General features: G+C 44.0%; 1 protein-coding gene across 4 annotated transcripts in view; it reads left to right on the top strand.

The window, feature by feature from the left end:
- The window catches only part of USP36 (ubiquitin specific peptidase 36), a 224,882-nt gene that overhangs the window by 130,365 nt on the left and 72,854 nt on the right, over positions 1–21,663 (top strand). For all 4 annotated transcript variants that reach the window (XM_069951540.1, XM_069951541.1, XM_069951538.1 and 1 more), the window contains 6 exons: positions 3,063–3,145; positions 6,494–6,605; positions 6,705–6,845; positions 14,389–14,489; positions 14,865–15,003; positions 15,861–16,442. In XM_069951540.1, the coding sequence (XP_069807641.1) occupies positions 3,063–3,145; positions 6,494–6,605; positions 6,705–6,845; positions 14,389–14,489; positions 14,865–15,003; positions 15,861–16,442 (1,158 nt within the window). The remainder of the gene's footprint in view (positions 1–3,062; positions 3,146–6,493; positions 6,606–6,704; positions 6,846–14,388; positions 14,490–14,864; positions 15,004–15,860; positions 16,443–21,663) is intronic.

The raw sequence follows: 21,663 nt of genomic DNA, 5'->3' as shown, positions 1-21,663 counted from the left end.
CGTCAAAGAGATTCAATATGAGGAGTGAAGGACAGATCTGAGTCAAACATAACCCCAAGGCAGCGGGCTTGTTGTCCAGGGGTTATGGTTGCACCACAGACAGAGATGGAGATGTCAGGTGGAGGGTGGTTAGCAGAGGGAGGGAATACAACGTAAGAGATGGCAGACAGACAGTTACCCCCGCTCTTCTACAGAACACCAGTGATATCACGGGAGGAGGTATATAGCTGGGTATCATCAGCATGGAGATGGTACTGAAAACCAAACTTGCTAATGATTTGTCCAATTGGTATATAAGTGTAAAGTCAGAAAAGGAGAGGACCCATGATCCTGGATCCATGAGGAACCCTAACTGTAAGGGGAAGAGAAGATTAGGTGGAACCAGAAAGTGATACACTAAAGGAGCGGTCAGAGAGATAGGAGGAAAACCAGGAAAGAGCAGAGTCCTTGAAGCCGATAGAGAGGAGCATGGAGAGGAGGAGCTGGTGGTCTACAGTGTCAGATTGATCTAGGAGAATGAGAAGAGAGTGGCCACCTTTAGATTTGGCGGTGAGGAAATCATTAGAGACTTTAGTAAGGGTAGTTTTTGGTGGTGAGGATGAAAACCAGACTGAAGGGGGTCAAGAAGAGAGTTTTCAGAGAGGTAGCAGGTTAGGCAGGAAAAGACCAGACGTTCCAAGAGTTTAGAGATAAAAGGGAGATTAGAGACAGGTCGATAGTTGGCAGCACAGAATGGGTCTAGAGAGGGTTTTTTTCAGTGGAGTGATGATGGAGTGTTTGAAAGTCGAGGGGAAGATGCCAGAGGAGAGGGAGAAGTTGAAGATTTTAGTAAGCTAAGTAGTGAAAACAGGAGAGAGAGACTGGACAAGGTGTAAGAGAATAGGGTCACTAGGGCAGGTGGTGGGGCGAGAGGAATCTGGAGACTTCCTCCTTTGTCACTGGCTCAAAGGATGAGAGGCATGAGGAGGAACAGTAAGAGGGAATAGGATTACTATTACATGGGGACTGGGAGATGATCTCCTGACGGATTGTGTCTATTTTGTCCTTGAAGTAGTAGGCTAGGTTTTCAGCGCAGAGGTTAGTTATGGGTGTCTGAAGTTTGGGTTTAAGGAGAGAGTTGAGGGTATCAAAGAGGCGTTTTGGGTTATGGGATACAGAAGAGATCAGAGTGGTGAAGTAGGATTGCATAGCAGAGTGAAGAGCAGAGTAGTAGCTTCTAAGCACAAACTTAAAATGTAGAAGGTTGGCTGTTGTCTTGGATTTCCTCCATGGACGTTCAGCACACCTAGAACACTGTCTAAGAAAACGAGTTCTGGATGTGTGCCAGGGTTATGGCTGTCTGTGTCGGGCTGTTTGGGGTATAGGAGGTGCAAGTTTGTCCAGGGTGGTTTTGAGGGTGTCATGGTATTGTTTGGCAGCCAGATTAGGACAGGAGAGGGAAGAGATGGGGGGTAATGATGACTGTAGCGTGACTAGGAATTGTTGGGTGTATATAGCACTTAAGTTCCTGCATGTGATTGAGGTCGGGGTGTCAAGAGGAGGATGAGAATTTGTTATCATAAAGGAGAGGAAGTTGTGGTCTGAGAGGTCAGTGGTAAAGTTAGTAAAGTTGGAAAATGGACAAAGTCTAGAGAAGACCTGGTCCAAGGTATTCCCACCCTTGTGGGTTGGAGAATCAGAATGCTGGGAGAGGCCAAGAGAGGAGGTTAGAGAAAGAAACTGAGCGGCTGATAGGGAGATTGGGTTCTTAATTAGGGTGTTAAAATCACCCATGATTAGAGCAGGAATATCAGAAGATAGAAAGTAAGTAAGCCAGGTAGAGAAGTGGTCAAGAAACTTGGTGAACCAAGAGGGCGGTAGATGACTGCGACTCTTAGGGAAAATGGACAGAAAAGTCATACGGCATGAACTTCAAAAGAGGAGAATGAGAGGGAGGGCACAGGGGGAATAACCTGGTAAGTGCAGTCTGAAGAGAAAGGCATCCCACTCCTCCACCATGCCTGTTATCAGGTCTAGGGGCATGGGAAAGGTGTAAGCCACCATGGGTCAGAGCGGCGGGTGAGACTGTGTCTGACTCTTGTAGCCATGTTTCCGTGAGAGCCAGCAGGTCGAGCGATTTAGTGATGAACAGATCATGAACTTCTGTAAGTTTGTTACAGACAGACCGGGCATTTCACAGAGCACAATTAATGCGGATAGGATCCGGCAAGCAGCGAATGCTGACCAGGTTATGAGGGTTTCTGTAGGTGGTAGGTGAAGAGAAGCTGTTAGTGAAAGAGGGAGGACCAGGGTTAGAAGAAATGTCTCCCTCTGCAAGAAGGAGGAGAATAGTAGGAGATAGTAGATGATTTAGTGACTTATGAGGACGGTTTCTGTGCTGCACCTTGGAGAAACTAAGGTGATGGGGGTTCAAATAAGTAAAAAGTATGAACAGTACGTGGGTGACAGAAGGAGAGAGGAGCTGATGTGGACAGAGTCCACAAAGGGAATGGGTGGGGGCCCACTAATATAGTTCTATGGCTATGATTAACTCTAATCCAGCAACTTCATAGTTAATGGAGAGGTCCGGGTATCGCCAATATTCATATCAAGCAGCTGCTCCACCATGCTGTATACCGGAATCGTTGACTGTTTGTACACAGTTGTCCTGCGCATGCGCGAGGAGTTCACCAATAGGAGGAGTCTGAGTGTCATAGCTTCCGATTAGAAGAGAGTGGCGCATGTGGTCTAGCATAAGGGTATCAATCGTCGCCGTCTTGGCTGATGGCAAACTGCGCGGACATCACAGAAGTCACTATTCCAGCTGGGTGAGATCTGAGATCTTGGCACATGCGCATCATGATGTAAGGCTGCGCCATCTTGGAAATGGTAAAACTTGCCCATATTTGTCGTTTTATATTGAGGACACATAAAGGAAAGACTGAGATTTAGGCTTTGTATTCAGTAATTTCTGTAAAAAAAACTAAACATATGACCATACCATCAAAGCGTGATTGTTCTTTTCAAAGGCTTGAAAAAACCCTTTAATGTTGCAATGTTCTTTTCCCTTCCTTTCTTGACAGCACTCTGCAAATATAATTCGTGCTCTGGAGCTGTTTGTAAGATCGGATGTTTTGAGTGGAGAAAATGCCTACATGTGTGCAAAGTAAGACTACTCCTATAAGCAGTAGCTTTAATGTTATTTTCCAATAACCATATCAGTATAACCATATCATTATAACTGAATATTTTCTTCAGCACTAAATAAGCTTTACAAAAACAGTGGGGGAATATATTAAAAATTTAAATTTAAATGACCAAAAATAAGTTTCTCCTGCCTCATGTCCATTTTGTATTGATATCTCTGTAAACTCATGTCTGCCTTAGGCTATGTTCACACTCAGTATTTTTGCTCAGTTTTTTTGGTCAGTATTTTTGTACCCGAAACCAGGAGTGGATTGAAAACACCAAAAGGCTATGTTCACACATTGTTGAAATTTAGTGGATGGCCGTCATTTAACGGCAAATAACGACAATTATTTTTCACTGTGTGTGAACATAGCCTTATCTGTAATCATAGAATCCTAAATGAAATGTTACACACAACGTAAATTTTTAAACAGATGTGCAACATTTTCTATGTATGTCCTCCAATCCCTCACAAGTAGATTTTAGGTGCAACATGCGCCTAAAGTGGCATTAAACAGTGGTGAGCTTTGTCTTTTTCTGCCTTGGATAAAGGTTTTATGCTCAGAGCTGCATCCCTACTTACTTCTAAACATGCAATTAGCCATGTGCACAGATTACTTGAAGCAAAGTGTCCGACATCCAGAAAGCATATATCTAGCACTGATGGGGAATAAAAAGTTGTCTTTATTATACAATTCGGAACAGACACCGTTTGTGTTTCAGCCCACTGCTGTCATTTCTAGTGCTCAGTAAACACAGGTGCTGTGTCCCAAGGGGTGTGGGGTGGAGATTTCTGGTGAGCGGGAGGGAATGATCATATGCTAAGTGGAACCTGAGGAAGATGCGAAGTGGTGCAGCAGGGAGATGACAGGTCCCTGGAGTGGTCATCTCTTTGTATCTTTTGTATTGGGGGGAGGGAACTTGGAGGCTGAGCTGGAGGGGACATTGTTGGTGCAGAGCTGACAGGCGCCAGGGTGAGGTTGTGTCTGGTGAGTTAAGGGCCTATTACACGGGTCGTCAAAGGAGCAAACGAGCGCTCTCAGCGCTCGTTTGCTCCTCGTTCCCCGCTCGAAGCTGCCGCTATTAAACGCGGCTGCAGCGAGTGGGTGAGTGCGGGGGGGCTGCCCGGGTGATCGCTAGATCGTCCGGGCAGCCCATAGGATATAGCAGCGTCTGCTGCCGACGCTCCTATTCAACGGAGCAACGGCAGCAGATCGTTGCTGTATCAGTCGCTTGTTTTTCAACATGTTGAAAAACAAGCGACTGCAACGATCAGCCGACATGAACGATGCCGGCTGATCGTTGCACTCTATTCCACGGGACGATTATCGTCCGTAGCGGCCGAAATCGTCCGAATACGGACAATAATCGTTCCGTGGAATAGGGCCTTTAGAGGGAGACAGGGCAGGCACTGTCATTAGTAGAGTGAATAGACAGGACACATGATTTTCTCTCTGAGGGCCAGATTAGCTGTGTCTACAAAGGTAAGGGGGGACATGGAGCAGCGCATTGTCAGGGAGGACACCCAAATAAAGGTTAGGGTGGTACTACACGGGCCGAGCAGGGCCCGATAATACCTATAAACAAGCGCTGATCTGCTAGATCATCACCGTTTACTGGGCCTATTGCAAAGCTCGATAATCGTTTAACAAGAGCTGCAAGGACATCATTACCGATGTCCTTGCAGCCCTTGCTAAACTGGCATACATTACCCATCCACGTTCCAGGGCTGCTCCTGCCGTCCGCTTCTCCCGTGGTCCCGCGCGCGCTTTAGCTTCACATCGGCCTGTCAGCTGATCACGCTGCGGCCTATCAGCTGACAGGCCGCTGTGAAGCTAGAGCGCGCGCAGGACCCCGGGAGAAGCGGACGGCAGGAACAGCCCTGGAACGTGGATGGGTAATGTATATGGTTAATCGCTGCCCGTGCACCGCTATTACACGCAGCGGTGCACAGTCGGCGCCCGACAAAAATAGGTTCTAACCTATATCAACGATCAGCCGATAATCGTTGTCATCGGCTGATCGTTGCATTTATTACACGAAGCGATAATCGGCCGAATCGGGCCAATTCGTCCGATTATCGTTCCGTGTAATAGTACCCTTACACATTGGATTGAGGGTGGTATAGGACCTTTTTTTTTTTTTTTTGCCGCTTTAATGATGCAATAATCACTGGCATTCCCCATAATAATTCAGTGGGTTTCTAAGGATTCTTCAGTATCTATTTATGAACATATCTAGCTTAGCTGTGATGGCTCTGTTATAAATACAAATAAATATAAAAATAAATATACGCTATCCATAAATACAAGCCATGGTGCTATTGTGAATAGCGCCTAATCACTGAAAATCTGTGTTTACTTATAAAAGTGAGCTTACACTTTTCAAACCTTCATATAAGAGATTTTAGCAATTATTTTATATACATTTAATACCACCCCATGAAGTGAATCTGTGGCGTATGTATTGCGGATCCATAAAACTACAGATAGCCCAGTAGAAATCAATGTGCCCTAAATTTGTCCTTAATTTCAAAATGCTTAATTACAGATAAATTTACGGAACGTGTGAATTAGGCCTAAGGTGCTTATAGATGGTTAGAAGACTCTACACACTATTAAACCTACATTTATGTTTCCGTAGCACACTGGAAGCTGAAAATAAAGGTCATTTTCTAACCTTCATCGTCAGCACCTTTTCACTTCAGTTTAATTAATATGTAAATGAGGTGATACAGCCATCCGCCCCTCGTCATCAATATTGGGGAGGTGCTCTGCCGTGATGTCACTCCAGCACATCACTGCAGAGCGCCTTATGGTTATGTTCATGAGGCCTTAACGATGTTCATGAGGCCTAAAAGATTTTGTGAAAACTCCACTGGGGATAAATGTATGAAAATGACCTACATTCTCATTGTCCCTAGCCCTACCCGAAGGTAACAGCATGTCTTCAAGCGTGCTGTGAACTTCTCTTTTAGTTACTCTAACTTTTGTGTAGTGAAATCTGTCCTCTCCTAAACAAACTTCTTAGCTGATTTATGACCAGATCAAAGGTCAAGTGGGTGCTGCAGTTTTTCATCCACAACTAACTGGATTAAAAAATGGGAAATATAAAGGAGGGATGTATACTTTTCCTTTTTGCTTGATCTACTTCTGGCTGTGTGTGGTAGCAGCTATTAAAGTTTCTTCAAGAGAGGCGAGGTTAGTATTAGAGACTTGAGTCTATCAGGTATCTTCTGAAAAGGGACTGTAATTGAAAGCTTAGAATCGGCTATTGTTAGTTTTCTTTTTTTTTTTAATCTATTTTTCTCTTAATCTTTTGTAAGATGTAAGAAGAAAGTTCCTGCTACCAAGAGATTCAGTGTTCACAGAGCTTCAAATGTCCTCACTTTGTCACTCAAAAGATTTGCCAACTTTAGTGGTGGCAAAATAACCAAGGTAAGAAGCTGAAATGTATTGTACTTTCAATTAAAAAAAAAAAATGGGTTGATGTCATAATGGGGATCTTCTGACTTTACAATCATTTCCATTTTATAGGATGTTGGATACCCTGAATTTTTAAATATCCGTCCATACATGTCGCATAATAATGGAGACCCTGTTATATATGCACTCTATGCCGTTCTTGTACATTCCGGATACAGTTGCCATGCCGGACACTATTATTGTTATGTAAAGGTGAGCATATCTACTAAACTGTGTATGTGTTTGGAAAGCATAAACGCACTGCAAGTCACAGCTACTGAGCCTTACATGTTATAGGTGCTTTTTTTAATCCTAGCACTGTGACAGTATATATCTTAGGATTCCTACAAAAACAATTGAATGGAAAAAAATTAACAGCTGAGGAAACACAATATGAACTTGAAAATTTTAAATAGGAAAAAAATTGCTTTAATCCATTGGACACTTTTATCCCTTCATCTTAAATTTGTGGGGCAATATTTAAAGGGTTATTCCACCCAAGAGGTTAAAAAAAAGGAAATGCTTCTAAACCTAGCTGTTCCTACTTACCAAGTTTCGCTGAGTATTTTGAGCCATCTCCTCTCTATTTAGCTGCCCCTGTTCTTGAGTTACAATTTTTTCTGAAAGCTAGTCTATATTCAATATGGCACCGGCCAGGAAACTACATTTTCCATCATGCAGTGCTTCTCTCTGACTGGTCTCTGATGTAAGCATCAGTAGGAAAGGGTAAAGAGCTGGCGCTATGTATGTGGGGTCTAGAATTAGGAAAGGGTTTTAGTTTTCCTGAGCACGGTGATAGTCTATGCCTGGCTGGCGCACTGGACGCGGGCCCACCATCCCCCAGTTTGACGTAACCCCCTCCCCTCTGTGACTCAGCTCCATTGATTCTAATAGAGCCCCGTCACAGAGGGGAGGGCAGAACGTCACAATAGGGGTGGGCCCACCTCTAGTGCTTCAGGCTGGGCCTGATGGTACGTTCGTGTTAAAGGATTTTTTTTCAAATTAACAAATATTCTCACCTAATAATGGGATAGGCAATGTCTGCATCAGATAAGTTGTATTGATAAGAAAACTATTTTATTAAAACTTAACCAAAAAACGACCAAAGTGGGTATTCCAGGGGTGTGGGACGCCAGTACGTCATGACGTAGGACGTGCGGTCCGGATCTCCGCCCTCCCTCCTCCCTCTCCCCTGGAGTCGCTCTGAGGCCGGCTGCGGCTGTAGCCAAGGCAACGCCGAAGGCCCGGCTGAGCCGCCCAAGATATGCCCGTGATACGCCTGTAAGCTCCACGTCCTCGGCCCCTCTGGAGGAGCAAGTCATGAGCGGTGGATGGCGGGGGAATGGAGAAGGTGACCGGAGCTATTTCTGTCTGTGCCGCTAATGAAAGCGTGCGGCGGGATTGTGAGCGGAGACGGACGCAGCTGGCAGGGGCAGGACACCCCTGCCTGATCAGGTGACGTAGCCGCCTTATAAGGAAACGCCGCAGGGGGGCCTGTTTGATGAGGTCCTGGCAGCACGCTTAAGGAATGGTGTCTACCGTGGCTTGGACGGTCCCCGCCTGATTGGTGAGAGATGATGGAAGGCTCCCTGCCCCTGGAGCTCTTGGCAAGGGGTCAATGTGTGGTGAGAGCCATGTGTTAAGTGTTTGTATGGCTGCAATCATCCACCCTCTATGTCTTTCACAGTGACTTTTACCCTGGGCCATCACGCTGAGGAGCTTTATTTGATTGTGAAAGGGGTGCCAGAATTTCCGTAAAGTGTATTGACTGTCAGCAATGCCGCCTAAGCCATCGCAGAAGAGGGGCGGACATACTGGTTCACCTAGAGATAAGCCTGCTAAAACAGACAAAATTGATAAATATCTAAAGTCCCCTAATTGCACAATAACCCCTGCCTCATCGCGTTCTCCGTCTCCAGCTGGAGCCGAGAGAAAGATACCTGGCTCCAGATTTACTGTCCTGCATGAAGAAAGGGGAGAGGAAGTAGAGGTGGGAGAACCTGCGGTGACAGCCAGTAAATTAGATGCTATTTTGGCTGAGGTGTGCAGCTGTAGTAGATCTTTGGCAGAGCTCACTCTAAATGTAAATACGTTGGCGGTGGATGTCTCACTAATCAAAGATGATTTGAATAAGATCCGTGGGAAAGTAGACATACTGGAAAAATCAGTGCCCACATTAGAATCTGAATTATCCGAGATGAAAGTGAAAATGAAGGACTTTGAGAAGCAGCTTAAAGTTAATATGGAGAAAGTTACTGATCTTGAAGACCGGTCTAGGCGGGCTAACGTCAGGATCCTGGGGCTGCCAGAGGGGGCGGAGTTCAATGAGGCAGTGGATTTTTGTCAGAAGTGGCTGGTGGAAGTATTTGGCAGAGACTCTTTTTCCACTCTATATGGCCTGGAGAGAGCACATAGAGTGCCGTTGAAACCCCTCCCCCCGGGTAGTGCTCCTAGAACAATGATTGTAAAGTTTGTTTGCTCAGGGGATCGAGATAAAGCGCTAAAATTACCAAGAAATAGAGAAGATATCACATATAATGGGGTGCGTGTTGCCCTCTTTCCGGATTTTTCGAGAGCCACGCAGGCCAAAAGGCTGCAGTTCAGAGAAATAAAAAAAAGACTGCATAAGGCTGACATCTCTTTTTCATTAATATTCCCGGCCAAATTGCGAATTGTTTACAAGGACATGGTGCGGTTTTTTCTGTCTCCTAAAGAGGCAACAGAATGGATGGACAAAGAAGGCCTTTAAGGATATGAAATGTGTCATTGGGGGGAGAAGTCGGAGGAGGGGAGGGTTGGGGAGAGGGCTGTTGACTGGCTATGGATAGAGGCCGTTCTTGGGATGTGTATAATGTCCTAGGGGGGTCAGTTGGGGTAGGGGGGGGGGCAAAGCACGGAAGGGTCCCTCTTTTTTTTTTTTTTTTTTTTCTTCTTCTTTCTGAGTTATAATGAGTTTTGACATTTTTTGTTGGAACCTGAGGGGATTGGGGGAGAGGACCAAGAGAGTGGCGGCATTTGACGTAGTGAATAGGCATCTGCCTGCGGTAGTATGCCTTTTGGAAACCCATGGGACAGAGGAAACAATTGGTAGGTTGAGGCGAAAATGGGCAGGTGTAGAACTGCATTCGGTTTTCAATTCATATTCATCTGGGGTATCGGTATACGTTCATCATAAAATCCCGTTTGAGACAATGTCTAAAAAGATAGACGGGCGAGGCAGATACGTGTTTGTGCAATGTAAAATTTATGGGAAAGTAATGGTGCTTGCCTTTCTTTATGTTCCTCCACCTTTCTCCCCTCAGTTTTTTTTTGATTTATTGTCCTGGTTGCATGGTAAAGAAGAGCTGCCTCTGATTATTTGTGGTGATATAAACTGTGTCTTTGACATAGGCTTAGACAGGAAGGGCCCTAAGCTTAAAACTACTAGAGGTATATCCCCCATTGCTAAAATAGCTGGGGAGGTAGGGTGGTATGATGTCTGGCGCTTCCTGTATGGTAATAAATGTGAATATTCGTGCTTTTGCCCAGCTAAGGGTTCTGCTTCAAGGATTGATGTAGTTATTGTTAATGAGGGGGCCCTTCGCTGGGTAAAAAAGATGAGGTATGAGACGCGTTCACTATCAGACCACTCTCCCATGACAGTGAAAATAGATGTGGCGGATCAAACACCACACCACACCAAATCCTTTAAATTCAACACTCATTGGTTAACACTGTTTGATGATAAAAGCAAAATTGGTAAGGAATTGAATGAATTCTGGGATATTAATATAGGTTCAGCAAGTCTTCATTATGTGTGGGATGCTTCTAAGGCGTTTCTTAGGGGTCTCCTTAGCCGAGAGATATTTCGTAAGAAAAAGCAGTTTAAGGAACAGGAGAGGAACTTGCAGGAGGCAGTTGAGGTGGCAGGGGCAGCATTCGCACAAGATAACAGTGAGGTCAATGTGGAAGGTCTAAAAGGGGCACAAAAAGCCTACTCAGACTATCTGAGAGATAAAGCGCAACAAAAATTTTTTTTTTCAGGGCAGAAATATTTTTCAGAAGTAGGTAAGCCGGGGAAGCTTTTGGCTAACGTACTGAAAGCACAAAGGGAGAGTGGTCACATTGCAGCTATACAAGGGGCGCAGGGGATGGTTACACGAGATCAGGGACAGATTCGGGAGGTAGTTAAAGACTTCTTCTCTCAGCTGTATGGGGAAGAACCTGCCCACTTGGAGGGAGAATATAGTTCTTTTTTTGAGAAGATCCATTTGCCCCAAGTCTCAGAAGAACAAAGAGTTAAATTAAATAGCCCAATTACTCTGGGGGAGCTGGGGGATGCATTGAAGAGCATGTCAGGGGATACAGCACCTGGTTCTGATGGCCTACCTTTTAAGATCTATGTGGAATATGGGGAGGTACTGATGCCACGTTTATTGTCTATAATTAATGAATCCTTTAGCAGAGGCATCTTACCTGACTCTATGAGACAGGCCAATATTGTTTTGATCCCCAAAAAAAATAAGGATCCCTTGCTGGTGGAGTCGTATCGGCCGATCTCCTTGCTCAATACAGATTGCAAGATTTTTGCGAAGGTTTTGGCAAGGAGATTGGCCGAGGTGATCCCGGATCTGGTAACACGAGACCAGGTGGGCTTCATTCGCGGGAGGTCAATTTTTGACAATATATCCAGAGCCTTTGCCAATATTCAGCTGGGGGGGACGGGGCCCCACTCCATTCTGTCATTAGATGCGCTTAAAGCGTTCGACAGGGTGGAGTGGGGCTTTCTGTGGAGGACATTGGAACAGTATGGGTTGGGCGCAGAATTTATAGGGTGGATAAAATTGTTATATAAGGCTCCTATGGCCAGGGTGTTAGTTAATGGGGATCCCACTGAAGGCTTTGAGTTAAAAAGAGGGACCAGACAAGGGTGTCCGCTGTCCCCCCTCCTCTTTGACCTATACATGGAACCTTTGGCAGAAAGAATACGGGGGGCAGGAGATATAGTGGGTTTTGGTCTGAGAGGAGGGGCGGATAGGATTTTATTATATGCGGATGATGTTATCCTTTTTATCGATGACCCCAGAAATAATCTGGACAGAGTGATGGGTTTGGTAGAGGAATTCGGTAGTATCTCTGGATTTAGCGTGAATTGGGGGAAATCTTCATTACTTCCAATTGTGGTTGGGGAAGATATAGAGTATAAAGATCTGAAGGTTAAAGAGTCTATAGAATATCTGGGTGTGGTGATCAGTCCCTCTGTTAAGGATTATGTTGCGTTGAACATTAAACCTCTGTGGGATAAGATAGGTAGGAAAGTTGAGACCTGGCTTAAGCTACCCTTAGCGATGGTAGAAAGAATAGCAGTCATCAAAATGGTGGTCTTACCCCAGGTCTTATACTTTCTAAATGCGGCTCCAGTTTGGATTCCAGATGCGTGGTTTAAGAGGCTTAGGGTCATGATGGATCGGCTGATCTGGGGTCGGAAACAGGTCAGGATTAAATATGAGGTGTTGTGTCAGGAGGTTGGTAAAGGGGGTCTCGCCTTGCCTGACTTTCGGCTCTATTCCATTTCTGGTGGAGCCCAGGGTCTGGTGAAGTGGAAGACCTCCTTGATAGTAGAGCACATCTTAGTTAAAACAGGGAACGCTGGGAAAAGTTTTTTTGAAGTACTTGAAGCTGGACATTGCGCGAGTGGGCCCCTAGATAAATTTTCGTTTTGTACACTGTATAATAGAGTGTGGAAGACTTTGAAAAGAGTAAGTGGAATCAAGGGGTCTTTGGAATTCACACCACTATGGGATAATGGTAATTTAAAGGAATTTTTGAGCCAGGATCTGGCAGGATTTTGGAAGAGTAGGGGGGTAAAATTTGTGTCTGACTTATTTGAAAATGGAGAAGTGATCACATTTGTAACTGCTCAAAGTAGATATGGGGTTATTAGATTCTCACAGATTTCAGTATGCTCAAATTAAGCATGCAGTACGTTGTTCACAAGGGATAGATTGGAGATGTGTGGAATCACATGAAGTAATTGATTTATTATGTAATTGGAAAGGGATGGGTAAGTGTTTGCCGAAAATATATAGAATATTAATTAGAGAGAAAAGAGTGCCACACTTAGAGAGGATAAAGTCTAAATGGGAAAGGGCATTTGGCGTGATACATGACACAGTGTGGGAAATTATAGTTAAGAATCTAGGAGTAGCATCATGCAGTCCGGCACATAGGTTAATACACTTTAAAATTTTGTTTTGGCTTTATAGAACCCCTGAGTCTCTATCTCGCTTTGGTAGACAAACTGTGAGCTGCAATAAATGTCACACCGAGAGAGCGGACATGATACATATGATATGGGCTTGCCCAACAATCTGTACCTATTGGGAGAATATAAGGGATCATATTGAGAGAGTAATGGGAGTGCCTCCACAAGGGTCTTGTTCCATACCAGAGCTGTTACTGGGGGGTTTGGTGGAGGATGGGGAAATTAATTCGTTACTGAACAGGATAATGGGATGTGCAAAGGTTCTGATAGCAAGGAGATGGGTGAATTGCCTACCCCCTGTGTTGGAAGAATGGAAGCAGATGGTTAGAAAGGTGAAGAATTATGAGGAGATAGTGGCAAGAAGGTCTATTAAAGCAACCCTAAGGTTTCAGAAGCTCTGGAGACGTTGGAAAGATTGACTTATTAAATTTTTTTTTTTTTTTTTGGTGTGTGGGCCCCGTGCTGTGGGTGGGTGGGTGGGTGGGGGGATATATATATATTGAGAGCTGTGATATGCTTGTTTGCCTTTTATATTGTAATAACAATAAAATATTTGATATAAAAAAAAAAAAAAAAAAAAACTTAACCAAAAAACGTATCAATGCCATACAATGAAAACAAATTGGCTGTTTAAAAATCTGTTTGTGGAGGTGTGTTCTGTGCAAAATAGACTAAGGGCCCTATTCCACGGAACGATTACCGTTCATAAACTCACTCCAACGAACGAGCGAACAACAAAGGCGAAATCGTTATACTGTCGTTCAAAATTGTTTTTCAGCATGTCGAAAAAAATTTGTTTGTCTTTGAAAGATAATTTGCTAATCGGTTTGTAAAATTTGAAATCTTTCAGTCGTTCGTAAAAAGGTTTAAAAAAAGTATTTGTGTCGTATGGTCATGATCACGCCGGCGAACGTTTTAAACGATCATGTAACGACCGCAAAATAATCGTTACAATACATATATCGTTCACGTTATGTGTTATCGTTCGCTAAAAAAAATCGTTAAGTGCTCGTTAACGAGCGGTCGTTGGAGCGAGTTTATGAATGATGATTGTTCCGTGGAATAGGGGTATAATCAACACCCAGCTTCCCCACTAATCAGCTGTTCAGTGCTTAAACAATGCAGTTGGGTCCATTCACTTTGTAATGGCTGGGATTCATTCATGTGTTGCCACTGCTATAATGTGAACAGAGCTAACTGCTGCTTTCCCCATTGACCATGTAATGCAGACACTAAACAGCTGATCAGCAGAGGTGCGCTGGGTGTCAGCACACCATGAATTAGTGAGTGAATAACTGTTTTGTGGATAGCTCATCAGTCTGTTTTGCCTGGAAATCCCCTTTAGGATGCTTTCACACGTTCGGGATCTGCAGCAGATTTGATGTTTTGAAGTTGCAGATTCAATGCATGCAAATCTGCTGTGGATCCTGTACGTGTGAACGCCCCCTTTAAAATCTATTTACCTGGATTCACATTCACGTATTGTCATTTTTGTGACTCTTTCCTCTGCAGGCTAGTAATGGACAGTGGTATCAGATGAATGATTCACTTGTTCATGCCAGTAACATCAAGGTGGTGCTGAATCAGCAGGCTTACGTTCTCTTTTACTTGAGGTAGGCTTTGTATAAAAATATTTAAATCTTTCTGCATTTTTACATTCTATTTGCTGGTACTTATTGTATTATTGTCAGTAACACACACCATAAATTGAAGTTTTCAGTATACCTACTATTATCTGTCTATACTAACCTGTTAATTATCTTCCTGATAAAGTAATTTTATTTATATATATATATATATATATATATATATATATATATATATATATATATATATATATATATATATAAAATATATATATATAAATATATATATATTATTGTAACAAGAAGGATAATAACATTGTAACAAGCAGATATATTATAGAAGCTACTCTGTTTCTTCTCACTGTTACAATTGCTCAATTAATATTGTCCTCCGTTGAACAGGGTTCCTGAGTCCAAGAAGAGTTTTGATGCCTCTCTCTGCAAAGTGCCACAAACCCAACTGTCTCGCCCTAGCTCTGTCCCTCCTACTTTAAAGAAGACCCAATCCAGTGGAAGCCTTTCATCTCCTCTTAATGGGAAGGTGATTCATTCTCTCCATATTGAATAACATTTCACTTGGGACCTGTCTATAAATCTTCTTCTTTTTTTTTTTTTTTTAGTTAATATTTTGTCAATGATTTTAAAGTGAAACTAACAGGTTAGAAGAATCTAACTGCTGTTATGTTTGTATAGGGCTGAAGATATGATTAAAACAAAGCTGAAGATGAAGGCAGGCAAACTACCTTCTCTATCAGCAGCTTTTCCATGTTCTATGAAAATATAACTGGTTGAATTTTTCTAACCAGCTATTGGTTTCCTTTTAAGCCATGTTGTTGATGCTGAGCACTCTAGTTCATTCTAATGCACGTAGTCTGGAAAAGGGTGACTCGAGAAATCTGGTAATGTTGCATTGTCGTCAGGAGGATAACATGCATTCTATATTCTTTTTATTTATTTTTTTGTACATTACTACTAGATTACTACTAGAGGTTGTCCGGGCAAAATTGTCTTGTTCCCCATCCACAGTATAGGGGACAAGTAAGAGATTGAGAAGGGGTCCAACCTCCATATCAGGCCCACGGTTCCTCTGTTATGAATACAGCCACGGGCACGGCACGAACCCGCAGCTTTATTCATTCCTATGGAGCTGGCAGAAAGACCCAAGTAAGCTGGGAAATGCTTATTCAGCTCTTTCCAGCAGCTACGTAGGAATAAATAACAAAGAAGCTGGGGGCCTGATACGGAAATTGGCGGAGGGTACAGAGGTCTGATCCCCCGCAATCTCTTACTTGTCCCCTATCCTGTGGATAGGAAGCGAGGTAATTTTGACTGGACAAACTCTTTAATTGATTTTCCCGTCCCATTTAACATGTTATGAACAAAAATCTTTATTTCTAGAAGTCTGAAGTGTTACATGAAAAGAAGCCACAAAAAGTGGAAGACATTGGGATCCCAGTCAACCACACTCATATTTTGCCTTACACCAAGGACCATAATGGAGTTAACCGTACACGGCCTCTTAGTGCAGGCCCTTCTCCTAAGCTCAGCAGTAAAATGGTATATGCCCCTTGTATTTTTGACGACCAGTTGAGTAGAATGAAAAAACCTCTCCATGCCAAGCTTAAGGCATCTCATGGCAATGAAGCAGTAATGCAGGAAGAATCTAAGCCAAACTTGGATCTTGAGGATTTATCTTCCACTGCTAAAACTGAAAATCCTGAAACCCAGGAAAGTGACAAGACAAATCCAGAAGAAATAATGGAAAATGTAAAACAAGAATGTCATGTAAATGGTCAATCTTTAACTCAAAGCACCCCCACAAATGGAAGCACATCTTCCCTACGCTGTTCCTCAACAATGGAATCTGAACAACCTGGGACAAGCAGTACTATGAAATCACCTACTCTGGCAAGCGTATGTGAGGCTTTAACTACCATGTCACCACCACCTGCTAAAAAATTAGCCCTATCAGCAAAAAAGGTGAGTAGACAATACAGAGTATACAGTAAGTAAATGGAATAATACCTAATGATTACCCTGCTAATTATTGAGAGCAGGAATTAAGCCAAAAGCTAGACCCTAAGCAATAACATAAAGCATTTTTGTTGACCCACAAAATGTCTATTTCCTCCAGATTGTAGAGAATTATAGAATTCTTTTTCAATGGTAAAGGATTCTGTTCAGGATTTAGCCTTCAGTTTCCTCTAGCTGTTGGAGGTATTAGGCTGTCATTGTGTCTCAGACTTCTGCAACTTATTTGTGTCACTTAAACATGAAGCCCTGGGTCCTACCTGTCTCCATTTCTAAAATCAAAAAGGTCCTCCTTAGTTTTAAGGATTTCCGAAACGTTGGGAGGGGGTGGGGCTCAATCGAGTCACGATCATTGCACGTGCTTGAAACATGCCCGCAAGCGATTTCTAATTGCTGCACAGTGTGTCTGTAATATTGGAGATATTGTGCAACTATTTGACATCGCATGCGAGTGTAGTTTCACCTGCACACCATGATTGTGACTTAACCCAGCCCCACAGCTTATTTTCAAGACATTAGATCTAAGAAAGTGAGCAACCGACAAGCATAAGGCTTCAGCAATCTTCTGCTCGCTGGACAAACTTTTTGTCCTACTGCAGACACTGCTGAGGGGTGAGAGAAGGCTGAGAAGTAGAATGAGGCTTATGTCTTTGGAAACACTGAAGATTTCTCTATAGATATCTAATTTATAGTTGTAATATGAGACCAAATAGAATGAAAGGAGAGAAAGAGAGAGATGTTTACAAGGTTAGAAAACATGTCTGCTTTCTTCTTGACACAGTGCCATACTTTTTTATAGGTTTTACATGGTATTGTAGTTTAACTCCATTGAGGTGAATTGTGGCTAAGATGCAATACCAAAACCTTTTGACATAATACCAATGTCCACAATTTTCTTTTTTTTTTTCTTTTTAAACCTAGAACACTGGTTAGGTGGATAAACATCTTTTCATTTATTAGTTCAGTTCTTTCTTAAAGTTGTTGTCTATTGATGTACTTTTCTTTTTAAATTGGACAGGCTGGGCTTAAAAAAAAATAAATTTGTAACCCCTGCTCTTCTCTTTTTGCTAACTCAGCGCAGTTTAACCCCTTAATGACCATGGACATACATTAACGCCCCCCACTGCCTGTGCCTTAAAGCAGGACAGCGTAAATGTATGCCCTGACAGGGTCCCGGGCTATGGAGCGGGCTCACGAGCTGAGATCGCTCTATAACCAGTGAGGACTGGCTGCTATCTGCAGCCAGGCCCTCGCCCTCAATGGCGGGCGACCGCTGCATTTAAAGGGGTAGTGCAGTGCTAATCATTTATTCACAAAATAACACACATCACAAAGTTATGCAACTTTGTAATGTGTGTTATGTATGTGAACGGCCCCCTTCCCCGTGTGTCGTCGCCCCCCCCCGATAGAGCCGGAAGTGTTGGTGCATTATACTTACCGCTATACTTACCGCCAATCGCGGCTGAGCAGCTGATGACACGGCATAGGGGGGCTGGCATGAGGGACGAATGGAGCAGCTCGGCCGGCCGTCCGAAGACTATGTTATGGTCCCAAGATGGCAGACGGGGGTCGACACGAATGTGGTAAGTATAATGCACCAACACTTCCGGGTCTAGCGTGGCTGGGGGGGAATACGGGGAAGGGGGCCATTTACATACATAACACACATTAGAAAGTTGTATAACTTTGTAATGTGTGTTATTTAGTGAATAAATGATTAGCGCCGCACTACCCCTTTAAGTATAAGTGACCAGAGCATCTCTGGTCACTTAGCGATCGGGACCCCCATAGCGTGTTTGCGGGGGTCCCGATCGCACTGCCTGACTACTGGAGGTCTAATCCATACCTCCATGTAGTCTGATCTTCTGATAGAGCCTGCCTGTGGCAGACTCTATCAAAAGATCGCCGATAACACTGATCCCTGCTATGCTATGGCATAGCAGGGATCGGTGTTAGCAATCTAATGTAGCAATGTAAAAGTCCCCTAAGGAGACTTAAAAAGTGTAAAAATAAAAATAATAATAAAAGTTTTAAAAAATGCCCCAAAGCCTCTCCCCCAATAAAAATGAATAATAAAGTTAATTAATATATAATATTCCGAAGTGTGTGTAATCGTCCGATCTATTAAAATAAAACAACACTATTCCCGCATGGTGAACGGCGTGAACAAAAAGCGGTAAAAACGCAGAGATTGCTTTTTTGTAATGACATTTTATGTATAAAAAAAATTAATATAAAGCAATTAATATGTTTGATCTAGAAAAAATGTAACTAATAAAAACTAGATATCATGGCGCAAAAAATGACACCCCATACGACCCCGTAGGTGAAAAAATAAATGCGCTATAGGAGTTACAATAGGAACATTTTGAATATGCCTATTTGCAAAAAAAAAAAAGTCTTACAGCTAATAAAAATGGTAAAACATTAGAAAACATTCATATCGCTGTGTTCAGACTGACCTATAGAATGAAGAAAAAAAATGCCAGTTTTACTGTAATGTGCATTACATAAATATGGAAGCCCCCCAAAATTTGCGGAATCATATTTTTTGACCCAAGTTCACCCCATAAATGATATTTTCGGGGTTCCATCATTCATTTTATGGCATATTGAAAGATGCCATTACAAAGTGCACCTGTTTCTGAAAGAAAACAAGCCTCACATGGCCCTGTAGGTAGAAAAATGAAAAAGTTATGGGTCTTAGTATGTGAGGAGGAAAAAACGAAAATGCAAAAGTGAGAATTGGCCTGGTCCTTAACCCCTTAACGTCATCGGGCGTAAACTTACGCCCTCGCGCCCTGGTACTTAGCGCATCAGGGCGTAAATTTACGCCCGATGTTTCCCCGATCGCTGCGTGTTCGCACACAGCGATCGGGGAAGATGGCCTGCTATAAATCATAGCAGGCCATCTTAGCTTCTCGGCACGGGGGGTGGTTAACACCCCCCGTGCTTACGATCGCCGCTATAGGCTGATCAATTCAGATCAGCCAATAGCGGCGATCGGAACCTTTCCATGTCATCGGTGACCCGATGACCCGGAAAAAAATGGCGGTCGGTGCTGTCCGAGGACGGCACCGACCGCCATTACTGTAAAAAGTAATGGTGGTCACCGTGCCACCGGCCCGATCGCCGTGAACGGCCGGCCGTTCACGGCGATCGGGCCGGTGGCACGGCGATCAGAGTCCCACAAAATAATAAATACCTGCCCTGGACCCCTCAGCTAGGTAGCGGAGGGGTCCAGAGCAGGTATTTGTACATTACTCACCTGTCCCGGGGTCCTGATCGGCGTCTTCCGGGTTCGCGGCGTCCTCCGTCTTTCCGGCGCGTCTTCGGATCTTTCCGGCGGTCCCCGTCTTCTTTCGGCTATTTTCGGCTCCAGCCTCGTCATTTTCCGGATTTTGCGCTCTACTGCCCCCTAGCGGCTGATATGTGTAATACACTTATCAGCAGCTACAGGGATATTCAGAATGTAGAAAAAGGTTTTTTTTTTTTCCAAATTTTTTTTTTTCTATTTTCCGCACCCTATCGCCGCTGAGTGTTGATCAGCATCGCACGAAAGTGCGCTGCTAATCAGCAACTCCTCCTTTTTGGCGTAGGGTGTTTTTTTTCTATATTCTACTGCCACAGTCTGCTGATAAGTGCCGCGCATAAGTGCGGCATTTATCAGCAACTCCTTTGTTGGCGTAGTTTTTTTTTTTATACTTACCGTAAAAAAAACACGTAAAAAACACTACATTACACCACACTACATTGAATAAAGTTTGACACTACACCACTACATACCCCATATACCAATCCCCATATAAAGATGGCCCCCAGGGTGTTTTCGGCGTCAGAGGGATACGTTATTATTGCCTCCGACACCGAAACAGCCAGTGAGGATGAATGGGGGGATCCTTCTTTCCTCCATTCATCCTCATCATCCAGTGACGTGTCTGGGGGTAGCGTAGCGTACGCTGCCTCCCAGACACGTCTTTTCCGCCAGTACCGTCCCAATAAGAGATGACGGTATGGTGTGAAATTCTCCAAACTCTGTGAGCGTACCTCAGGGTACACTTACAGACTTAGGGTACGTGCACACTGCGGAATGGCGAAGGATAACCCTTCGTGCATTCCGCAGCTGGCACCCGCCGGCGGACTGATGCGGGCGCATGTCTCTACCCGTGTCATAGACTCCATTCTATGCACGGGCGGATTCCGTCGCCCATCCAAAGAATGAATATGTTGGACGGAGAGCGGAATCCGCCCGTGCATAGAATGGAGTCTATGACACGTGTGGAGACGTGCGCCTGCATCACTCCACCGGCGGGTGCCAACTGCGGAATGCACGAAGGGTTATCTGTCGCGATTCCGCAGTGTGCACGTACCCTTAAGAGTGTATGTAGGAAGGGACACCCGAATCCAGCCCCCAAATGCCCCCAGATGCCCCCTCCCCCCCATCCTCGGAACAAGTGGAAAGATCGTCCGGGAACTGATCTTCCCACTGCTGGATAAAGGTCACCACCTGTACGGGGATAACTTTTATACCAGCACCCCCTCCTCTGGTCTCTCGCTGCCCGAGCTACTGTAGCTTGCGGCACGATCCGAACATATCAGAAGCAGTAACAGAGCCCTAATATTTAGCAGCCATGGAGCGGACCCAGCGCTTCTGGATATGAAGGACCCCGTATCGCACCAGGGCAACATTTTCCAGGTGCAGAGTGTGGCTTAACAGGGGGATCACGAAGGACACCATTTTCCAGTGTGACACCTGTCCTGATCCCACCGGCCTCTGCATACTGGATCGCTTCAAGGCGCACCACACGTCATTGGGGTTCTACATTATCTAGATTCTGTCCCTTATTCCTATTTCAGGGGTCACGTTGATCCGGGGATTATTCTGATTGCCATTATGGAGTCGGGAAGGAATTTTTCCCAGTGATGAGGCTACTGTCGTCTGCCTCACGAGGGTTTTTTGCCTTCCTCTGGATCAACACAGGTTGAATTTGATGGACACCTGTCATTTTCAACCTTATAAACTAATAATTGGCCTAATACCCCCAAATAAATTAGAATTGTCCCTTTTCCCCAGCTAAGTAGGTATGGCCGCCATTCCCATTAGAGGATGCCATGATGCAATTACAAAGCCTCTGTGCGGCCAGGACAGTAGAAACCCCCAACAAGTGAC

This window comes from Dendropsophus ebraccatus, chromosome 14 (assembly GCF_027789765.1).
Source record: "Dendropsophus ebraccatus isolate aDenEbr1 chromosome 14, aDenEbr1.pat, whole genome shotgun sequence".
In the NCBI taxonomy this organism is placed as follows: domain Eukaryota; kingdom Metazoa; phylum Chordata; class Amphibia; order Anura; family Hylidae; genus Dendropsophus; species Dendropsophus ebraccatus.
Note: the sequence above shows the minus strand (reverse complement) of the source record. Positions and strands in the feature narration are given on the sequence as shown.